This window comes from Rattus rattus, chromosome 15 (assembly GCF_011064425.1).
Source record: "Rattus rattus isolate New Zealand chromosome 15, Rrattus_CSIRO_v1, whole genome shotgun sequence".
In the NCBI taxonomy this organism is placed as follows: domain Eukaryota; kingdom Metazoa; phylum Chordata; class Mammalia; order Rodentia; family Muridae; genus Rattus; species Rattus rattus.
The window spans coordinates 1,611,655-1,636,090 of NC_046168.1; the positions used below are offsets into that span (position 1 = coordinate 1,611,655).

Here is a 24,436-nt window from a genome sequence, read left to right on the forward strand (position 1 = left end):
ATAAAACAAACCCATGTGTCTTCTTCCTCTACTTTCTCATGGTGAGAGACACCAGAGCCTGCAGACAGAAAGGTGCTTAAGAATGACAGTGGATGGCATGAGAAAGTATGACCTGTTCATTGGGCTGACTTGTGCTTTTCAGCTCTCCTCATGCCTGAGTTGGATATTAGCCTGTACTTATTCTACACACACCATTCAAAGGAGAAATGTTTTTGAATGAGTGGGTTTCAATAACTTTTAAGAATGAAATATGTGGTCTCTAAAACCTGTGGCGGTTTACCAGGATTAAAAAACAAAAACAAACAAACAAACAAACAAACAGACAATGTTGCTCAGTGCAACCACTCATCCTCCACTCTGCAGGTACTGGGTGGAGAAGTTTTGGAAACGACCTCCATCTCAGGTTCATGTATCTTATCAAAGCCACCAATGTACTTGTAGTTTATTAGTCACTTAGATTTGTAGTATGCCACAAATAAATTGTACCATTTAGATGCTCAAGTTCTATAGCAGCCTGGATCTTTTATACTGGGTTGGAGAGATCTGGTGTCAGGACTATACATCTGAGTACAAGACTGTGTAAAGTGATTTTGATTCCTCTTTCCAATAGAAGGCCACCATTTGCTAGAGCAATGACTACACACATGACAACCTGCTCTAGACTAACTCCATCGTACTGCGCAACAACTGTACCACTCCTTTCTCATCTGTTTTCAACTCTCCTGTTACCTCCATTACCACCTCTAGTAGGCTGTCTAAGTGGATGGCAAAGAGAGTACATGCAACAAGACAATTTCAATAAACAATTTCCTCAAATTTACCTAGCTGCCTGTCTCCATGACTGTGTAATCCAGTGATTGTGGGAAAGCTATGTGCTTGCTAGCTTAAGACAAGCCTTCCAATTGAACACTAGGTGTCACCTGTGTTGTGCGTTCAAGCAAGTGTTGAAGATATTTTCTCATTTCTTTGGTGCCTCCTTATTGATTCTGCCGTTTGAAATATAAATGCATTCTTCTTTGCTGAATTATCGTCTGCTTTATGTGCTAGCTACTCCTCCATTTCCTTCTCTCTGCTTACCTTAAAATCCTTTGAAAGAGTTATCTCTGTTCAATATCTGCAAATTCTACCTTTATTTTCTCCTGAAAATACTCTAGGGAGGTTTTATCCAAAACAACAGGAAACCTGCTCTGGTGCATATAGGTATCCAGTAAATATGGCTTTAATAACTTTTTAATTCTGGGATTAGAGCTAGAAATGTGCACATTTTAGGCTGGTTCCTTACTAGTAAATTAACCCAAGCAATCCTTCAATAACTTGATACATCTTTACCTATAAAACACAGGTGCACAGGTGCACAGGTGCAAAGAGCATGCTGCTTTACATGCACAAGACACACACACACACACACACACACACACACACACACACCCCTCGTGTGTGCATGCAAGCACATTCTGCCCCTCATACCACTGTAAGGTGACTAGTAAAGTGCTTATGTTGTAGTTGCTGTGGTCAAAGTAGGAAGGTCCTCTGGTCAAAAGTCAGTGTTTTCTCCTAGTGAGTTTATTTTCTATTTACCATGATTTAGCTTTCCTTTCAAAGTGAGCACATCTGTTTTCCATGACACACAGAACATTACACCCTCACAGTAGCTTCACTCTCTCACACACTTATTGGCTCACCTCCTTAAGCACCTTGCTTTAATAGACACCTAAGAGTCTAATCTCAACTGTTCACCCACCTTCTCAGCCTTTCACTTGGACATTTAAGAGCAATGCTCACAGACATGTTTCTGACTTTTCTCTCTACTCTTATTCTTTCCACCAATCGACTTCCAATGCTAATTTCATTTGTTTGACTAGGACTGGATAAGAAGTTGATGGGAGGCATTTTTATTCAAACCACTATGGAAACCACCAAGGTTCAAAAAGTAGAAGTGAACTGGTGAAGAACTCTACATTCAGGAAATCAACACACCGGCCTGTGGCCCAATCTTCTTATGTTTCCAAGAGCAGGTCTTAAGCAGCACAACCTTCTGAATCCCTGTCCATGCTTTTTCCTTGGAATCCAATATCCAAACTTTTCAAGATCCCTAATTAAAGCAACGTTTAATTTTCTATTGCTGTGATAAAATGCAATGGCCAAAGCAATTTTCATAGGAAAAATATATTTGGGCCCACCTCCAGTGACAAACTTTGCCCAACAAAGCCATTCCTCCCAAGCCTCCCTATTATCACCAACTGGGGAGTAAGCATTTAAATGCAGGATTCAGTGAGAGACATCTCATTCAAACCACACCATCAAATCCTTGATCTTCTCTATATGCTTTGATGTAAATTTTTTTTCAAAGCTATGGCCTCTTAATCAGTGTTCAAGGACAAGATGTATTCTATTCAGTTATTCTTTGAACTTCATGTTGCCTTGGAATTTTGGGGTTCCACCATGTTTGTAAAATGATTCTCTACCATCTTGAATTGAGTCTCCAATCGGGAAACCCCATCAGTCACAGAGAATCAAAACTAATACTTTAAGACCTAGATTTCAATTATTGGAATATTATTTCACATGTATAGTCCTTCTTAAAGTACACATATTTTAAAATTTTTGCATTCACAATTTTTTGTTTTTAGAAATTTCAAATGATCAGGGACCTATTTGAGCCATTCAAGGAATAACATTGGCACATTTCCTGCTCTCAATGAGTCTGCATTCTCTTGAGGGGAAGAAAGCTATTTCTCAGCAATAGTGGCAAGTATAACAGTATTATATCATATGCTAAACAGTTCTAGGAGGGAGGATAAGCCAGAGACTGGGGCTAGCAATGACTGGTAGTATTCTTCTGAATGAAAGTGGGAAGCAAACTCTATAAATGGCAGTGTTGCCATTCACCTTTCTAACTGTATCATCTAGAAAAATGAGAGTCTATAGTAAGCACAAGCAAACATTGTGTGAGTTAGGAGGGTGTTAATAATGAGAGATGCTAAGAGCTCTGCCTCGTGTTCTTCCTGTAAACTGATAGAGCGGATGATGGCTTGACAAAGAGAGAAGAATCGTACTGGGTGGATTCAAAGGCAAAAGCTGACCATATTTGCTGAAAGATCGATGTGAGGGTTGAGGCAGGCCTGATGGAGTGGAGCCAAGGATCAAGGATGAAGACAAACTTTCAGTCTGAGCAACGAGACTAGAGTAACCTTGGACTAAAGTTTTGGGGTGTGGCAGGTTTGGAGACCAAGATTCAGTTTCTTTGGGACTTACACCAAGTCTATATTTCTATGTGTCCAAGTCTCTCTGTCTCACAGTTTCCTGAGATACTTAAAGCCAAATCCTGCTGTGTATCCAAGGAAAAGCGTTCTGAATCCTTGTGCGGAAAACATCACGCTAATTCCACTGCTTTCTTGGCCAGACACAGAGGCAGCCTGAATTGATGGTTGTCTTGTTTTTCATATTCCTGGAATAGCCAAGGAAACCTTTTTTTTCTTCAAATTCATCCCGAAGGCTTTATTTTAAGAAAGAAGAAGATGATTGAAGGGGTAGCATAAGGGAAGAATTGTTTGTTGTATGGTTCTGATGACGGCAACAGCTTGGTATGGCAACCAATTAGTTGGTTATCATACATAACTGTCCAGGCAGTCTAACCCCAGGAACACACCACAGTTCCTTCTGAGCTTGGCCTCATACATTTAACCTTGACCTCAACAGGTTCAGTCAACTCTTGTGATTTAAAACAGCACACATACATAAAACAGGATCACCAAGTGGTTAAAGGGAGTGGCAGGAACCTAGCAAAGAATGTTCTGGCTCTCAATAACAACATCCAAGGGGATAATTCAGATGCAAGAAAGTCAAAGAAACCCAGGAACAAAAGTGAACAATTTGAGAGAATGAAATGAGAAGGAGAATAGAGGAGAAGGAAAAGGAGACGGAGAAGAAGAGGAAGAGGAGGAAGAGGGGAGAAGGGATAAGAGTAGTAGTAAAATTTAAGATTGTAAACATTCCGTATCTGCCTTTGTTTTTCCTAAGCAAACTTATCAAGATCTCTTCCAATAAGAGTTATGTTAGGGATGGTAAAATCCAGGAGGGACACAGACAGACAAACAGACAAACACACACACACACACACACACACAGAGAGAGAGAGAGAGAGAGAGAGATTTTAACATGTAGTTAATTCTCTCTTTGCTCTAAATATAACCCTTCTTATTTGCATGTCAGTCCCAGAATGCTTTGCAACCTCACAACTCCTGGCTAGTAGTTTTAGCATCTATGTAAGAGCAAACCAAAATGTTTTGGGTGTTTCTTTGACCTAGTCTTTTCTTTCCCTGTCTTTTTTCATTCATTCTTGTGTTTTGCAAAAGAATTCAAGGTGGTGACCTTTGCTTGACATTCCTCCTCCTGGCTTGAAATAAACTGGAAATTGTTGCAACTTTTCCTTTGAAAACTGCCTTCAATCCAATTGCCATGACTAACCAGAAGCCTTTAGATTAATTTACTAGACAGGGAATGTTTCAGGCAGTTAGTGGGCCCTTTGATTATGTGATCATGCTATTCATTTCTGGGTGGTAAAAACAGGTTACGGCATTTGGAACCCTCTTTCTGTATGTACCTTTTATAGTTGTTCTGTTGCAAGAAAATCTTCAATTTAATGACAAGATTTCAAGAAGTGTGGTTGGAGGGCCTGCCTATAGCAATGTCAGTGTCAGATCCCTAACAGATTGAATCATACTTTATGACTTGCACAGAATTCCTGCTTAGTGGAACATTTGGATTGAGAATTGGAGAGTGAGGATGGTGGTAGGAGACTTAAGATTTTCTATTTTTTTTTGCATAGCAATGAACTTTTTGGATACTATTTAAATCATTTTGGGTTACTTTTTTAGGAAAAAATGCCCCACCCCATTGTTGTTTAGATCCCCATGCCCACTGGCCTCTCCAGTTTCTCTTGGCCTGTTCAAGTAGCTAAAGGACATTATGGCTTCAAAAGCCACTTTCACCCTCCTAAATTGTGTCTTTCAACAATAAACTCAGGATTTCTTCCTCACACCTGGCTGGTTGCTCAAAGACAACAACATTGGCAAAAGAGTCACAAATCCGTGACTGTAGAGCAGAATGTGCAGGGTTTCTACCTTCCCACTACTGGGTTTTTTTCTGCCTCATACTACAGAACAGCACAATGCCTTGACCTGCAAGAGTCAAAGAGAGAATAATGTTTAAAATACAGAGTATGAGCAAGAAGCCGTAACCCTCACACACATCCATTTCCGGAGTGATTTTACTTTGCATTGTTAAATGCATATGTTCATGGGCTAGATGCACCAGACACCGAGTCAGACTGCATAGAGTCTGATCAGGTCTCCACTCTCCAAGGGGCTGTGTCTACTGTTTACAAATAACCTAAGAACAGCAGAGGCGCCGCCCAGTCTTTGGTCCTAACAAGGCGGCAGCGCCACGCTCAGTCCCCTAGTGAAGGAGGACTGAGGAACCCCTAGAAGGGAGTCTGCTGCCATTTCCTTTTTAAGGGCATAGCTCGGAAGATGGGAGATCGGTGTAGGGGTTGGTGGGAGGCTTAGGTGTTCAGAGGGGCTTGGCCCCGGAGCCTAGGAACCTCTAGCGGGGCTTTCGCCCAGGGCTGCAGCATCCTCGTCTGGAAAAGTCCCTCGCGCCCTCTGGCGGTCGAGGAGAGGGTTGACTCCGCGGAGCTAGCAAGAAGAGGGAGGGGTGGAGTGGAGGGGGGGTGGGGGTTAAAAAAAAAAAAAAGAAAAGAAAAAAGTGGGTGAGGCAGATGCAAAAAAGAAAATCAATAGGGATAAGAGAGAAGAGGGAGGAGTCTCAGATCAGCCATTCCTGCCTTACGGGGTCCCAGCTGGCACCACAAAAGAAAAAGAAGAAAAAAAAAGCAACAAAAAACAAAAAAGAAACCCGGAGCCCGGCGTGAACGCCAGTGGAGGAGGGTGCGAGTGGCGAGAGGCGGGTCGGGGCGAAGGGGGACCGGGGAGATTTACTATTGTCTCTGGCAGCCGCCGCGGGAGCCCGGGAGGGGGGCGGAGGCGAGAGGAGGCGGTAGCACCGGCCAGCGCACCATTCGCTCCACCTGATCTGGGGCGCTGTGCGCTGAGCCAAGCGCGCGAGCAGCAGCAGTAGCAGCGAGGCAGGCATCCCCTGCAACCAGAGCCACCACCATGTCCTACCAGGGCAAGAAGAACATTCCTCGGATCACGGTGAGTCCGCCGGTGGCTCCTTGCCGGCCGCGGGCGGGGTGGCTTGGATGCCATTGGCGTGCCCCATCGGGTCCCCCGGGAAATAGGGACCCGGCGTGGTCCGGGTGCTGGAGTGCGGCGGTCAGTCCAGACGGCGCAGACGGCGCCACACTGATGCAGCGACCCTGGGGTTTGAGGAAATCAAAACAAAGAGGGAAACCTTAAACACTGACGCAGAGAACTTCGGGTTGTTTGTCCTATTCCACCGCCTAGAGCGTATGGCTCACAGGGCTTCGCGGAACCCAGCCTCGCCAGGGGCGGGGGGTTTCTCCTGAAGCTTGAGGTGTGCTTTTTGTTGGTGTATCTTTTAGGTCTGGTAGGGTATGAGAGATGACACCTTTTTCCACTGGTAGTAGGCAGCCGGACCGCGCCCCTCTTCTTGCTTGGGCCTTACGGTTTTGATCCCAGCGCCTCCGAGAAGGCGCTATGGGTTCCCGGACTACTAGTCCTAGGGGGATACCCTCCTTCCCCACATATAGGTTTGGGTGTGTCAGATTGGAGATTCAAAAGCTAACATGCAATAAAAATGATTAACTTTATTTCCACCTTAATTGTATACCTTTTTCCTGCCATTCCTATTTCTCCTCCCAGAGAAAACTGAGTTTGCAGACAACATTTTAGTTCGCAGTTGCACACAGACGCTGAGTGCATGTGGTGTCCAACTGCTATTGTGTGCTAGAGTGAACCGTCTCCGGCTGGCTGGTGTCATGCTCTAAGTGTGCAACTAGGGTGGAGACATGCCTTTATCAGCTTCGATCTCTTCACCAGTTCCCAGCTAGGTGGTGTCCTGGACAAAATACCTCTCTCCCAGCCTGAGAGTCCTCCCTGTTGAGTTAATTTAATGCCCTGAATTGTGGGGACATATGCAGTCTGGGATAGCATTAAAACAAAAAAGCAAGAGCCAGTGGCATTTGGTAGTTTAGTAGGAAGCAGTATGGTTGTATTAAGATGTGATGTGTGTGTGTGTGTGTGTGTGTGTGTGTGTGTGTGTGTTGTGTATGTGTTAGAGGAATGGGTGGCTACTCCATCTTTGCAAGGGGAACAAAGGAAGTGATAGGTGGCCACTGGGAGGCTCTGCAGCTGCCCCAGAGCTGACTTCTACCTGCCACCTACTTTCCTCTTAGGGGATCTGTCTTGATTTTGCCAGGAGCCCGAGTCTTGCACTTGCTCCTCTTACATTTGGAATGCCCTGTGCAACTGCAGTGAAGAACCTTCTTCAGGCCCCTCCGGCACCGCATTGTTAAGTGACTTATTCCTATTGCAGCATCTCACCTTCAGCTGGCACCAGAGCCTACTTCACTTTGTGACAATCGCACCCCGCCCTTCCCAGCTGTCCACCTGATCCCAGGGAAGAAAACCCTCCCCGGGGAGAATAGTTGAGCTGGCTAGCGGATCCATTTGCCTAAGAGGCTTTGGGCTCAAGGATGTACTCCTGTGTCCCTACCTGAGAACATTCACTCTCCATCCTTGAGAAACAATATGCGCTTCAGCCCGTGTCTGTGTTTGCCTGGTGCCAGTTGTCTTTGCAAAGAGATATAGAAGGTATCACCAGTAAGAATCTAATCAGGATCACAGTGTCCTTTTGCTATTGGTTTCTTTAATGAAGTGGTTGGAACCACATCGCTCCTGCTACTGCAGCTGGAGGTCTGCTGCAGGCCACTTATTTACACTTAATGTACAATCTTGACAAATCTCCTTTTGGGGACAGGCAGAGAACCTTCCCCCTGCTCCTCCCAATCTTTAAAGGCTTCAGTCATTCTTCTTACAGACCCAGCCTGTGACATGACATTGAGGACCACACCCATTCCTTCCCCCCACCCTCCAGGTACCATTTAAGCCTCGTTTAAGGAATGATAAAGACATTTAGGCAGTATAGCCTGTCTTAAGATCCAAAGCCACTGTGGCTGTACCCTGCCCTGTTCTCAGGTCTGGGCTTGTAAGGGGTTCCCTTTTGTCTCTGCTTGGATGCTCTCCGGTAGGGTAGGGGTACCTCATTCATTTTCAGTGTGTCTCCCATCCTTTCTCTGTGCATGGGCGTGGTGCTACATGCAGCCTGTGCTGGAAGCTGGGGATACATCTCCAAGACCTGGAACCAGAACTGGGCAGTGGGTGTGAATCTCTTCAAGTCAGGCTGTCTGGCAGTCATTGTTAGAACCAGGCAGATGACAGGGAGGGCATGGCAGGGGGCGGGGCCGGTCTTTGGAGATTAGGAATCCATTTCTAGATGTTTCTCATGCTTTGTGTTTGCGTTTCTGCAAGCAGGGATTCTTTCTTAGAATAAAACATCTCTGTGTGTTTGCATGGCTATAAAAGAGGATTATCTTCAAACAGGAAAAGTATTAAAACACCTTCTGAGACATAGGTAAGAATATAAAAATATGGGCACAGCTCTATGTAGATTGAAAATATAATTAAAGATATAAATCTAACATGTGTTCCCTATTCTTGATATGGGTTCTTTTTTAAAAAAATGCAAACCTTCTAAAATTCTAATTAAATATCCTAGTCCCTGTCTTCTCTTCCGTAAAGGCAGCCCCACCCAGTAGCTCAAGTGTCACTATAGGCTGTAGACTGAAGGAGGCAGTCTTCTCTGGGTCTGACCCACTTGCCTCTCCAGACACCGCCTTTGCAACCATTTTTGGTTGGGAATAGGTCGTTTGCTTTGCTTTTTTGTTTTTATTGCTTTTCTCCTTCCACCTGTTCTTGCTGTTCTTATGAGGTGAGAACACTCACAAGTGTGCATTTGTTTCCTGGGGGCAGGAGGATCTGCTGCCTCTGGTGGATCTGGGAGGGGGCTTTCCTTCTGAGTCGTTCAGGCTTGAATAGTATTGTGCCTTGTCAGGGCAGCAGGTGAGGCAGCTTTCCCACCTTAATGCCAGCCTTCAATTCTCAGTGTCAGACACTAGACATTCTGGGTTGCTTAAGAGATTAGGCACAACCTCCCAGCTCCACTGTCTCACTGTGTTGGGCACATAATGCCTAAGGAGTAGGAATTGGGTAATATTTTGTCCCAGGATTGTGTACACTGCGTGCTTTTCCCATTTAAGCCTGGAGTCAATTGAGCCTGACAGTATACTTGTCCATAGTTTAGGGATTAAAAAAAAATCTTTTTTTATCTATTATGTTCAAATAAATATCTAGCATGTTGAATGTTCTCCACCATATCAATTTTGGAGATACTTTTTACGTCAATGTAAGTCTTTTTCTACCTCTGATGTAACCTCCAACTTGAAACTGACTACTGAGTGATTGGGAGGACTCCTGAAGTCTGGGTACCAGTTTTCTTATCTGAGCATTGACAGAAAACCACTTCATAGTTTAGCTCATGGAAACCTAGATAGACCAAGTCAGTTACTCAGAGTTACACAGTGAGAGCTGGAAATCACGCTGATGGCTTATCCAACTTCAAAGTCACTTTTATGCAGCTGCTGCCTCCCAGAGGCACATAAAGAACCCCAGAATTCATCTTCTCTTCTCCTTCACCTCCTCCTCCTTTTTCCCCCATCTCCTTCCCCCTCTCTGCCCACCTCCCACCCCCGCACTCTGACTGACCACAGAGAGGTGGCTTTTTCTAATGACTAATGGCCTTCTGTAAATAGTGTCTTGTAGATAACTACATCTCTGTTTTCTAGAAGTTACGTTGTCTGTGTGATCTTTGGACATTGCTGGACTATGAATCTAAAGAAAACCAGCTGCCAGTTTTAATATAGAGCACGGAGCCTGAACTCTGAGGTCTTGTTAGGAACTATTGTCAAGTTGTGGTTCTATGGTAATTCTTTTTTAAAAAGGGGTGTGGACCAGAGAACTGTAGGAGTGTCTGAGGTCTTTAGGCTGGGGGACTGACTAGACTTGACTTTGAGGAAGAAGCCAGTACATTTTGCCCCTCTCCAAATGCATGCATCTGTGTATTCCTTGTGTGTCAGTAAGTATCACTTCATGGGAAGAAAATATTAGGAGGTAAAGAATTCAAGTTCAGAGACCAAAGGAAAGGAATCTGCCTATCCAAGTAAGGCACCATGGAAGGGAAATTCCAGAGTGAAGGACTTGAAAAAATCTTAAACACTTAGGAATGGGAAGCATTTGAGCTATCCGAGTGTGGAAATGTTGATGCAGGTTCTGCCTGGGTTATCTGTTTTGATCCTTTATATTCTGAGCAGGTATGCTATGGTTCCTAGCCAGGTTATTCTTCCTGGAGTATAGGCAAAATGTCTCAGGTATAATAAAGGCTTTGAGTACAAGTTGCTATGACCAAATCAGCAAAATACTTTGGGGAATTCCAGAGAGATGTCTTAACAGAATTTGAGACTTACCTGGCTTCAACCACCAGCTTGAAACAAGCAAACAAATGCAAAAATAAGAACAAAAATCTTCCTTTTCATTCCACTGAGCTGTTGGAAGGTTCAATGAACGTTGACCCCTGAAAGTGGTCTGTGAACACCCAAGTGTGTTCAAGATAGTAAATATTTGTTTATAAGATCTCAATTCCTTCTGAGTGTGTGAGTATTAATAAAGGAACATTTGGCCACTGTCTGGTAAAGTGATTTTCCTGGGAAATGTTTAAAATATGTTTTCAAACAGGAAAAAAAATAAAAATGATGTTATACAGGGTTAATGATTTTTCTTGCCTTAGTTATGTGACAGCACTCTGTATAATTGCGTTTCTGTCATTAATTTCTGACAACCAGACAAGAGACTACTAGATCCCAGAGACCTGCTAAATACATTTGCACTCTGTTTTTCATTCCTAATCAGAGGGTAGATACCCTTTCAGCAGGTTGTTCACAACTCAACTTATAGCAGTTTTTTTCCATATCATTTCTTTCAAATTTATAGAAATTAAAGTTGAAATAGAACAACCCCGCCCCTTTGTATCCTATGCAACCCTTTGTTCTTTAAATATTGGCCTGTTTTATACAACCATTTATATCTGCTTATTACAGTTAAAAGCTGCAAAATGTTAAACAAAAGTAGGGGTGTGTCCCTAGGGTACAAATGTGCCTGTAACCACCCCTACATCCAGTGAAGCCCCCATTTGGTCCATGCATAGCTTCACCTGTCCTCAATCTTCCCTTAGGCCAATGAGAAACAAGTGTAGTCAAAGACTTTGGAAAAGAGAGTCTTTTGTGAAGTCCCTGTCTAATGAAATCAAATTGACACATGTCTATGTCAACCCATGAAATAGAATTAACCCCAAAATCAAATCTTTGGTGAAATCGAATGAATCCTTCCTCCTTATTTTGAGACACAACCTTTTCATGGAGTACATATATGACTTCTCTTGAGGAATGCATTCTTTGAACTAGCAAGATGAAGCTAAGCACAGGGGAGCTGTTAAATTAGTTCATTGAGTAAGGGACTGAGCACAAACTCCTAGAATTATCACATGCACCCCACTGAAAGCCGCACGGATTAGTTCATGTAGTTCTCTACAACTCTTGTGCATACAGTTACAGGCCACTATTGTTCATCCTAGGGAAGGGATCACAAACATTACCTCATTTAACTGAAGTCACATGGGTAAAAAGAAAGGTTCTGGGATTGTTCCACCAAGAGGCAAGTCACATAGGCAAGAAAGCAGTAGATTCATGGACACACATGACCTGTCCCTTCCTCCTCCCCTCTAATCCTGTAGATCTGGTAGCTCACACATCAAATGTTTGCTGTGGGGGTGAACGGGAGTTGCAGATGAGCTGGCCAAGTGCAGAAGAATATAACTTCTGGAAGAACAGCTGAGTGTATGCCCTTCTAACATGGTTCCTTCAGCTGTCTGAGTTTCCTTCTGACTTTTACTCAGGAGCATGGACCATTACAGGATGGAAAAGCAGATGTTGGGTGTTTTTTTTCCTGCCTTGCTTAGCTGAGGGTCTTCTCACTTTCTCTCCCTGTCCTTTTCCCAGATAGAAGAAACCAAGTTCCAATTCCCGTTCAGGCAAACAGACACACCCAGCACTCTAAGCTCCATAATAGAATGGCCCAGAAACCTACTGGGGATGTCTGGAATTCTAAGACACATTTCTCTTGGCTCACTTTTGTGTGCCTGTGTTTATGCCATAGAAATACTGGATAATAAGAAGGATAAGTGAGACTTTTACCACATGATGATAATATATCTTGTACCTCCTATAAAAGTACTTCAAATCTACACTGAGCTTCTATAGCCACAGCCCAGATTTTATTTGAAGAGAGGCACCCCTTAGAGAGTGAAGAACCTCAGCTGTGACCACAGTACAAGAGGTCCCTGGAAGGCAGGATCCTTGGGTCTGCCCTTGCCTCTCATTTACCTAAGACTTTAGACAACCTTAGAATCTGCACTGACAAACAGATCTTGCCTCTCTCTGATCCCCGAGGTCCCTGCTAAAGAAAATGACCCCAAGAGCAAGCCTATTCCTCTTCTGTTCCACATTCACATAGAAGAGTTGCAGCTCTTCCCTCCCACGAGGAAAGTGTGAGTGGGGCGGGGGCGGGGGGAATGCGTGAGAGTTAGCGTTGGCTCACCAGGACCAGCCAACATCTGTGTTGGATATAACGGACTCTGGTTGCTTTTTGCCCTTAACATCTTTGCGTTTTTCTCATTTAGGGAGTAGACTTGGCTAATAGACTATAGAAGAGGGCAGTGGAGTAATAATGAGGGATGGGCCCTTTTCTTTAAGCCGAGCTTTAGATCAGTGAAAACGAGCATTATTAAAGTGATGCCATGATTCATTTGCTGTCACTGCTGTGTCTCCTTCAGTGAAGGCTGCCATTGATAAAGGCACAAAGGCAACAATTGCCCCCAAATCTAGACTAGGCAAACAAACAAGCAAACAGAAAACAGCTCTGGGACTGTGCTCGCATGAGCCTTTTTGGCTGCCCGTACTGATATTTTAAATATGCTGGCTGCTGTCCAGTGGAAATGACTCTCTTCTCAAAGGCCCAGTAATACTATGGGCTCTGTGTGAGGTTATCAGGGAGCCTCCTGTGCCTAAATCTTTGATCAGCACATATTAGGTCCTCTGTTTAAGGAGAAGAAAAATCCACAAGCAATGTTGAATGAATAGAAACATCTGGCATTGACCTGCAGCATTAACTTTAATGGAGAAGAGGACTGAAAGAGCTTCTGCTCCTGAACACCAGCCTCTCTTTCACCGACGACTTTTGAGAATATTCATGCTTAAGACCTCAAGATAAGATCCAACTGTAAGAAATGGGTATCAAGTCACTGAGCCAAGAGGAATGGGACATATTAGCAGAACAAACAGAGGACTGTGGGATAGAGCCTGCTCTGGGCAAATGGGCCAGAAAACCCTCCAGTGTTTACACTTCTCTCTTCCCTGTCCGTGACCCCCAAAACCTGTGCAGCCTCTCTGAGCATGTTTTAGGCATCAACTTGAATACTTCTGGTTGTAAACAGAGACATCATTTCTCTTACTATAAATGACTTAAAGAATTCATTCAGATCGTTAACTTTTCTTTCAAATAAAGGAAATTGTCACCATGACTCCTTGAACCTGAATACAATATAAATCTTAATTTAATCGTCTCTGTCTGCCTTTGTACATAAATCACAAAGTCATTAGACTTATTAGCAGCAATTAGGCCCATCGGCACATGCACTGCTAATTTTGTCTTTTAGAAATACTGGCTAGGAAGCAGCTCACTGTTTTTTTCTTTTTCCTCTATTAGAGTTGGACACTCAGATAGAAAGTTTTTATTCTTGCTCATGTATTTTCCAAGATTTTCAGAGTCTCGCCCTATGACAGTTGTCATCTTTCTTTGAGCTTTGCAGTTATTCTTGGCATTAGACTATTTAGTAAAGTTCATACATTAGTTGGCTTGGTTCACCACTGTAACCAAATGCCTGAGAAGAAGCAACTTGTTGGAAAAGGAAGGCTTTGTTTTGGTTCAGAGTTGGGTTCATAGTCTATGTTTTCAGGGAGGGATGGCAGAAGACAGGTCCAGGGCAGTTACGAGCCTGAAGCTGGAATATTACACCTTCTCGCATCCTGGCAGGACAGAAAGTAGAGAGGGAGAAATGCTAGCTGGGATTAGGATTTTTCATTTCCCCTGTTTTATTCATTCTGGATCCTAGCCCATAGGACAGTGCAGCACACATCCAGCCTGGGCCTTCCCACCCCAGTTACACCTCTCTGAAGACACAAATGAGAAGTGCCTTTAGATAATTTTAAACCCAGAGAAGTTATTAATTTAAATTAACCATTGCACTTCCTGACCAAGCTAACTCAGTCAGTCAGCAGGGTCTCAAGCAAGGGAGTGAGGACTGAAAAAGAAAAACAGACAAAATTATAACATGACTTCAGCCAGTACTGATGCTGAAGCTGCTTTATTTCTCTGCAGTCTGCTTTTATATCCTTCTAGGTACATCCCCAGAACATGGTCAGTTCTTAGATCAAAGACAAGTAACCAAACGAAGTAGTAAACAAGAAGATCACATAAGATTGTAATTAAGTAGGAAGCAAAGAGATCGCAAATTAGTAAACAGAGCCTAGTGGTCACTGTTTCTGACACTCTTATCTGAGGCTACTTCCTTGTCCGAGCCCAGTGACAAATGCCAGATTCCTAGAAGCAGCTCCAAATGCTCTCAGCAACGTCCTTGCTTGGTTTTCAGGGTACAGTCAGTGAAAGCACATTTTAGGGCACTCAAGTCAGCATGGACAGTGCAGTAGCAATAAGTCTCTGTTTTTACTGTGACAAAATGTCTTTAAAAGGAAACTTAAAAAGCAAACTGTTTATTTTGGCTCACAGTTTGAAGGGGTCCAGTCTGTGAGGAAGGGATAGCATTGCAGCAGGTGCCTCCCTGATGATGAGAGAGATTCCTCACCTTCTCACATCCTAGTGAAGAGGAAGCTGAGGATGGGAGGAGACAGGACCACTTTTAATCCCCAAGGCCACCCAGTGACCTCACACATGTGCCTATGAGGGACATTTCAAAGCAGAATATTTTTGGTGTGATAGTAGTCATTGGATCACTTTGTTCTGCAGGAGAAGGAAAAGCATGGGAGGTCACAGTATCTGTGGGCCTGGAACATGGAAAACATTTGCATTAAGTACTACATGGATTGTGATGGTGACTGCATAATGTAACCAGATGCAACAGAAACATTTTGATATTTTTCTGTTGTTGAATTACTAATATTTATTACCCATTAACTATGTTAAGATTGTCACGGGAACATCTAATGTAGATAATATATAAAAAGCATTAGTTTTCCAAGATTTGGTATTTACTGTGCCTTATGTTATTTCATTTAGTATCTCACTCAACCCTGAAAAGAGATTGATTAGATGGAGTTCCAGCAGAGTTCTTTCTATTTTATTGTTGAAAAATATGTAAAAATTAACCCTTTAGTGCACATAACCCTCAAGGGACAAAGGTCAAACCTGACTAAGAACCCACATTCTTAACTCTATTATATGGTGCCACCTTACTTGCATACCACAGTTAGGAAAATCTCACATTTCTAGAGACACAAAATTTTGCCTCTTTATCAAGTCCTCACTATATCCTTTCTTGTTTTCCATGAGGCATAAGTAGTACAAGAAATAGGGAGAGCAGCTAATTAGTAACCCTCCCAAGCATGGGGGTTGGACTAGTAGTCACTGCTTTGTAACTGGAAGCCTTTTGCCCTTCATACTCAGAGCACCGGTCCCAACCTGTCTTACATGCACAACTTGGCAGGGAGGTGGACCTCAGTCTCATCCCCAAGGCTACTTTGCAAGGAAGAAGAGAAAATATCAGCGAGAGGTATGGGGACTTCACTTTCTCACTGAGGCCCTCTGCTACACATCATTGTAGCCAGAATTCCAGAGGTGTTTAGTTTTTGTAGCTCTGAAAACTCCACGTAGTCAAAATATCCCTAGAGCTATAATTGAAAGCTCAGCATTTCTTTACAGGTGAGAAAACAAAGACTCAATTGAAAAAGGGTGTTTCCCATTGTAAGTTATTAAGCGTAATCTTAAATTTTTTTCCATAAAAAAGTAGTTGAAGAAGAATTTATGAAAAGGTATAAATAAAATAAGGACAGTAAGCATCAGTGCCAATGAAATTAGCAAGAAACAGCAACTAGGAACCTTATTAGCATGTCCCATAAGGATTTTATGTCATTTATTAAATCAGCACCACATGTGGATTCATGTACTTTAATGTTCCCCTTTGTCTTTCTACAATATATTATTACAATTTTTCTTATTTTAAATACTTTTCCATAAAATTGTTCTTAACCTGCTTAATATATTATCCCATTGCTTGAGAAATCCAGTTAAATTAATCCATATTTTTTTAAAAATTTTGAATTGTCTCTAAGATCTTTTTAGTAACAAAAACTGAAATGGCATTAATTTAAAGATCTCGGTTTATATTTGATATCAAATGAAAAACTACCATGTGGGGAAAGAATAATCGTTCTAGTCACTCAGCTCACAGGTCTCAGTAAACGAGACCAGAATCCCAGTCTTGCCTAGAATCTCACCATTGTGCCTTTTTTTTTTTTTCATGGAAAAAAAAAGTTCTTGTCTTAGTTTTCTTCACTCCTTCACTCCTTCATTGAGCACGTTTGCTTCCTTGGCTTGCCTTTCTGCTTCCTTAAAGTGCTGATATCTGTGGGAGTGCACAGTGTCCAGAAAATGGAGGTTACACAGCTGGGGAGAGAATTCAACTGGCTTTGCCTTCCCCCTCTCCTCACAGGCTTGACCTGGCAGCCTGGAAGCTGGTTTTCCTTTTCCAACTTCTCAAGGTTTGTGTTTCTTTCCGGTATTCTTTCCAGGAAATCTACATTTGGAATTGTCCCTTTTTTCCCCTAAGAGCTGATCTGTGCCCCAGATCAATCCCCGGGAGATCATTTTGTGCTAGGGATATTGATAATTCACAAGTGGGTTTCTGCTTTATCCAATAAGCCAGGTTTAAATTGTGGCCTGATAGAGAGGGGAAACTTCCAGCCACTTTAAAGCAATTGGATATAATGTTCTGCTTTTAGAGACTTCGTTCTGACTTATTCCCAATGAAGATACATTTTGTGTTTCAGTTCTTCCCTGATCCTATCACAGACCCTTTTTGCTACAAGAATTCACAGGAAAATGTGCTTTGCTTGGGTAAGGGCAGGAAGACAAATGTCCTGTTTTTCCAACCCCTTTGTTTATATGCTTAAAACACTTTGGGTAAGAGGTAGTGTCATTTGCCAAAGGTCATGTAAGTTTTTTTTTTTTCTCTTTTCCTTTAAGTGGCATTTCCCCTTGCTGGATTTGGGGACTTTACTCACATGTTTTTAGGTAAGGGAGAGGAGAATGTTAGGAACTAAACCATTCCTAACCCACATAGATCCATACATTGGCTTCCTAAAATGTGTCTGTTTGGAGACAGGATCGATTGTTAAAATGAAAATGAAGTCAAAAGAGTCAGTAAGAGCCAGTCCCCATCCAATGGGAATAAAATAACTTAAACATACAAACAACCACTCCCACACATACACCTCCACATATATAGGCAGAGGGAGAAACATTCAAAGACCCTCAGAAGAAGAGAGAAGGGAGTGTAGGAACTCAGGAGGGAGGTCTCAGCGGCCACACCTGCTAGCCCGTAGCCTCAGACCTGCAGGCCCTTATAGGGCCTCACAGGGTGAAGGTTAAAGTCAGAGAATGAGAACATTTGAACACTTATCTGGTGACAGGAATCATTATTTATAAGAAATTATATTCAGAGATGGAATCATAGTCAAACCTTGTAACACGTCTGGTTATAGTTACTATCAGCCTTTCCTCATAGACCAGGGATCGAAGGTCTGTGGTTGTTGATTGAGGGAGACCCAAACTTACCTTCCTGTCTGACCTTATGTCTTCACTTACTATACTCCGCTCCTTTCCAGTGAAGACACCCAGCAGGATGTGAAGAACCCCTACTTACCAGGAGCTTTAATGTTGGGAGGAAGAACCAAACAACCCCAGAGCCTCAGTGAGTTGAAGCCAACCCTGAGATTAGACAAGTTTGCCTTTTAATTTTAGAGTAAAAGGTGAGGTAGGGAATATAAGCAGACAATGTAGTTGGATTTCTCTAGAGCTATACTTCCAAAAAATGAGGGGATCTATATCTACACGTAATAAAGAATTAGTGCACATAGTGACAGATCCCTGACCCTTAAGAAATCTGAGCCTCCAAAGAGAGTTAATTACCTCCGCTAAAGCAGCAAGCCAAATCCATACAGACATATCATGAGGAGAATCTACTTTTCCATAACATGGTTTAGAATTATTTCGATTAATCTGAAGATTTATTTTACGTGTATTGAAGTAATAAAATGATGAACATGCAACTATTGAAAAGGAAGAAGAAAGTAAAAGCAGATAGGCAGTGCTCCCTCGTCTGTGGCTGTGGAGTTGGCAGATGGATACTTGTTTACATGTGCTAAATTTGCTTGATCTGCCTGTTGGCTTGACCTCGGCAAGCTTCAGCTTTGCGACAAGATCTTTAAACCAGATGTTGGCTCCAGCATAGCCCAAGCCCCTCATCTTACTGAAAAGAATCCCCTCAGTGCTCCATTGTGCTCATTCCCAAATTTATCCTTCATGGCTAATCATGACACCCATTTAGCATATAGATCTGGCCAGGTAACTGTCTTGGTGAAATGTCTTCCGTAGTACCACCAATAAAATGCAGGCCCTGACTCCCAAGGCTACATGTGCCTCCTGCCGCCACTGACTTCTGGTGGCATGTCCTCCCCTCCTGCTTGTCCTTGATCATGTGCTTGCCTCTAGCTTATGGTGTCTGTATTTCCTCTTGTCTCAAAGTGACTGTAGGGATTTTTCTAAGACCTCACTGTTCAGATCTTTCTTTACTGGCAACTTCATATATGTTCCTTCTTGGAAAATATTCAAAAGCAATTCTACACTCTCACCTCCTCTGACTCCTGTTTTCTAAATGTCCCTGGCCTCTGCTGAGATTATAACCTCTGTCTAGACCCTTGTTTGTTCTTTCCCTTTTCAATCATCATAGTGTCAGATTGTTCTTTGTTTACTATCATATCACTAGATACATTTGCAAACATCAAACAGAGGAACAGGTATATACATGAATAAAACATCACACTGCACCTTGGCTTTAAACTAATGGGCTCTCTCAGGTTAATTGGTTCAGGGGCATCAAGGGGGAAAAACGATATATGAAAGCAGACTGTGGGATCATTTAAAGAAGGGAAACAGCTGGAGGCAGTTAAAGAGGTGGGGGAGAACAGGGTGGGAGTTGGGGGTGGGAGGGGGACAAATTAGTACAAAGCATACTGAAGCATCTGTATGAGAATGCCGTAAAGAAACACATTGGTAATATAAGAAAAAAGTTAATCGTAATCAGAAAAAGCCACTAGATTATCTTTTCAGTGATAAAGGGACCATATCTACTGTATATTACATGCTATCTAAGCAAGGCCTCTTGGTCTACCCTCAGGAGTAAGATTGGGAAAGAAAGAGGAGGACTTGAAATGGCATGGAGCAGGGGAGTGCTGACACACATGTGTGAGAGATTGTACTTGGCTATTTTTTTAGACACAATTTAATACACCTCACAGTGTGCATCTTTTGTCTTTTGCTGGGTAGACGGTCGGCAACTATAAACTTGAATCTGAAATACTTCTGGCCAGATGTGCATCATAAGGGCTTACTGCAGAACAATTCCAAAAGGTTGTTTCTCACATGGTAGGAAAATAGAATGTTAAGTGATGACCTAGAAGAAGGGAGCATGGCTTCATGACTTTGTGATGAAGTCAGCTTGTCTTAAAATATGGGGACATACTCCTGTAATGTTAGTATGCCCTTGGCCAATAGAAAGCAATCTTGAATGCCCTGTGTTTTTGTCACTTGTTCCTCGAGCCTGAGGATTTGTTGAGGATGGAGGAAGCTTTGTAGCAAGTTGGGATTTTTTTGAGTGGGCCTCATTTGTATGTTTCCAGAATTCATTTCAGTTCAGGTCTTCCTTGTTCTCAAAGCATTTGTAATTTTCCCTGTAAATATAATTTGGTGGGGAAGTCTGGGACCAATGAGTCAAAGTAGCTGTTGCTTTAATAGGCCCCTTTCTAATGAAAGCAAGGCTGTGGGTATATATAAGTTTTTCAGCTAGATAGAAGATGGTGACCAAGAGAATTACTCATGACCATAATATCCTTTGTGTGTCAAGAAATGACCACAGAAAATATGGCCTGACTTCCCGCCTTAAGTTTCTTTATAAGAATTGTGCTATGTACTCTTTGGTTGGTGGTTCAGTCTGTGTGAACCCCCATAGGCCCAGGTTGGTTGACTCTGTTGCTCTTCTGTGGTATTCTTGACCCCTTCAGCTCTCCTCATTCTTCCCCAAGACTCCCCAAGCTACTCCTAATGTTTGTGGCTCTCTACATCTGTTTCTATCAGTGGTTGGGTGGAGTCTCTCAGAGGAGAGTTATGCTTGATTCCTGTCTGCAAGCATAGTGAGTGTCATTAACAGTGTCAGGGGTTGGCCGTCTCCCATAGGATGGGTCTCAAGTTGGGCAGTCATTGGTTGGCCATTCCCACAATCTCTGCTCCATCTTTATCCCTGCACATCTTGTGGACAGGACAAATTCTGGGTTTCTCTTGGCTTTTCTCAGATTAGACTGCCTGTCCAGAAAAAAAAAGCAAATATCTGCTTTTATATTTCTTACCACAATAAGTTATTTTACCAATAAAAGTGGACAAATACACACACACACACACACACACACACACACACACACACAAAGAATTGTTCTGTGCTCTTTATCAAAAACTAGTTAAGGCTTATTTCTTCACAGAGCTGACCCAAACTTTAAAAACAAAGTGAAAAGTCAAACTGTTTTCTGAGAACAGAGGAAATGGAGACACATAGACAAGAAGATGGACGACTTCATCCTGAGATGTGGGTTCTCACTTCTGAAGGAACCGACACTCCATGGATATCTTCTGTAACCAGAATTTAGAATCATGGCAGTCTTTTGAGGGCAACAATCATGTTCTTGAAGGTCTTTCTTCCTTCCTCTGTCAGGCTACCCTGGCACAGACCCATTTTTAGGTTCTTAGACTGCAAAGAGGATGAAGAGCCCTTCTGTGTTTCCCTATTCAGAAGAATCAAGTCTGGAATTCCAAGTTACAGCAAGCTTGAACCCATCTCTGGTCTTTGAAATTGTGCCTTTCTCCAAGACCCTTTCTTCCAGGCCCTCTCCCTGGTAGGAGCTGGGGCACTGCAAGCTGTGCCTTCTATCAAACGTGTCCACTGTGGGACAGTTTTAGAGAGTTGCATAAGTCAGTGGTTGCATGCTTTTAGCCACAATTCCCAGGAAGTTCCCACCAACTTTTAAAGTATAATCTCAGACTTGGAAAAGGAGCCCTGTGGCCTCTACAAATTGCTGGGCACTGTCATTTGAAGGTGCCCCTCACATATTCCAAGGCTCAAGGCTGCATTTCACTTCTTGGAATTACAGTTTGGCTGGCTTTCAGATTTAGTGAAAAAGTTTCTTGTTTCGGAAAAGCAATGGGGTGAGAATTCACTAGGCTTCCTGACACTGTAAAGAGCCACTCAAAGCTAGCTGTCTGTCAGAAATGATTAAAGAGGAGAATTGCTTCTTAGTAGAGGAGTGGGGAACCATTCATCTACACAGCAGCAGAGATGACATCATTTGCTGGAGCCCCAAATCTATGGACAACCATTTGTTGTCTTTCTAAGGACTTGAGAGTCTCCAGTGCGGTATTAATTCAAGTCCATCCATTAATATCATTTTCCTAAATTCCAGGCCCCCATCTCTGCCACATGTCTCTTTGGCTAACCAGTGCCTCAAAATTATTATTATTATTCAGCCTTGGATCTCACTTTTGTTACTTTCCTGCCCCTCTGCCTTTTTTGATAAGAATCTTGTGCTGAACAGTGGTGAATTTTTGTACATCGATCCCTCTCCTCCAGTCCTTTAGAAACCAAGCTTTCCTTGATAATATGCTGAGCATTTTTTTTTAAATCTATGTTATTTGTGTCACATCAGCAATCAATTTGATCTTTATCCATTTTGTAATTTTCCATATGGAATTTCTTCAGAAAGTTACAAAGTGCCTTGTACATTTTGCAACTAAACAATGCAAGTAGTTAGGGAGTTTTTGCTATTCCTCATATTACCTTCTGCATCCCATCCTACTGCTACCATGATAGCAATCTGATGTTTATCCTTCCAGATCTTCCTCCTGTTCACACAAAAACAAGATACAAATTGTGATCTCTAATCCTGGCTAACTTGATTGCATCTGGGACTAATTAAATCCCAAGCATCTGGCACACCTGTAAGGGATTTTGCCTTGATTGAATTATTTGAGAAAGGAAGACCTACTATAAATCTGGATCATCTGAGGTCTATAAACCCACCCTAAATCTGGACTAATACACATGTTTAGATTTAATTATTTTGTGTATTTTGTGCATCTTGACAAGAATGACATTCTATTTTGTCCATCCAACTGTAGTGTGGTTATGTGGGGTATATTTTAGCTCAAAATATAGATTTAACTTCCTTTGGCACACAAAGTAAATGTATGTAAAAAATAATTTTTGGCCAGAGAAATGGCTCCGGGGATAAAAGTGTTTGCTGGCATGCATGATGACCCACGTTTGATCTTTTGGATATATGGTGGAAGGAGAGAACCAACTCCCAAAAATTGCTCTCTGACCTTCACAATCATGATGTGGACACACACACACACACACACACACACACACACACAAGAAGAAAGAAAGAAAGAAAGAAAGAAAGAAAGAAAGAAAGAAAGAAAGAAAGAAAGAAAGAAAGAAAGAAAGAAAGAAAGTCTGCCTTGGAGATAGGATTCAACTCAGTAGTTAGTCACTTACATGCTGAAGACTCTCGAAATGTTCCCAGTATTGAGAAAACAGAACAAAGTCTCCCAAGCATTAATAAAATCGTATTTTATTACTAATAACTCATGCCATGGTTTTATCATAGTTATTAAGTCATGGTTTACTGTTGGATGTTCCTTGTTCTCTTGCTTCTCTGTCTGCTCCTTTTCTGCCCTGCTCCAAGTCCTGGGCTTTATGCCCTGCATTACCCATCTCTGTTGCCTACACAGCCTCATTCATTTCATTCACATGGTATCCGTAGGAGACTGAAGGGGAAGGAACAGGGAAGTCGGGGTATGTTTCCTTCCTGTAGGGCCTGATTTATCCAGGAAAGGAATGTATCCAGGGAAGGAGTACAGCCCTCTACCAAGCAGCCCTCAACATACATCAATCCTTTTGAGTTCTAGGAACCACTTCCTCTTCTGTTACGGTCAAGGCTGGATGGTTACAAGTCCTGAGTTCATGCTGTTGGCAGGCCCTGGATGTGCGTGTCCAGTGAATGTCCTTGACCCAGGTCCACACTGTGCAGACAAGCCCATCATTAAACTCTGCTTAATAACTCAAGGTCAATGTTAACTACTCCCAGCTCTTTCCCCAAGTGCTAAGGAGACTTCTAGACTGTCCTTTTTCCCCTCTGCTGCCTGCGATTTTCCCAGTAGTTTCTTTATCTCCAGCACAATCATTCTGTTGACCTAATTCTTTTTACAATTTTTAAGTAGTCAGTCTGGGATTAAATTTCATATGTCTTTCTAAAAAGATGTTTTCTTAGAGTTTTCTATTAGTCACAGAATACAAACTGAACATCGTTAAATATTTGCCTCCCATCTTTGGTCACTGTTTGAATATTATTGGTATCAGGCAATCCACAGCAGGTCCTCTGTTTCCACTGGGATGCATTTCTTACATTAGAAACTGATTCTCCCTAACCGGCTCTGTGAGTTAATCCCATCAATTCATGGGGTTGATGAAGGCATGTAAGTCAGCATTTTATTGAGATTTCCTTGAACAAAAGTATCGAAACTTAGGACCATTTCAACATCTAATGAATTTCCAGTAAAAGTTGTAAATCACAGTAATCAATACTGTTATAACTTAGTACTTCCTTATTCTGGTCAGAATTTGTTCTGACCACACCTGTGTGTTCAAATTAGCAATTCAGGAGTTACTTCAGGAGTATGTCAGACAAGGCCCATGTGAGATTTTTGATCTCTGCAAAACAGAAGACACCCCCCCCAACCCCAACCCGATACCATTGCCGATAGTTGATGGCAGTCCGGCTTCTATCTGGAGTCTCTCCCGAGTCTCTCCCTTTGCAGAATGCATG

General features: G+C 42.5%; 1 protein-coding gene across 1 annotated transcript in view; it reads left to right on the forward strand.

Annotated features, from left to right (window-relative positions):
* Positions 1-6,012: 6,012 nt before the first annotated feature.
* Positions 6,013-24,436, forward strand: part of Dpysl3 (dihydropyrimidinase like 3) — a 62,660-nt gene continuing 44,236 nt past the window's right edge. The window contains exon 1 of the mRNA XM_032886139.1: positions 6,013-6,215. Coding sequence (XP_032742030.1) covers positions 6,177-6,215 — 39 coding nt within the window. The 5' untranslated portion in view covers positions 6,013-6,176. The remainder of the gene's footprint in view (positions 6,216-24,436) is intronic.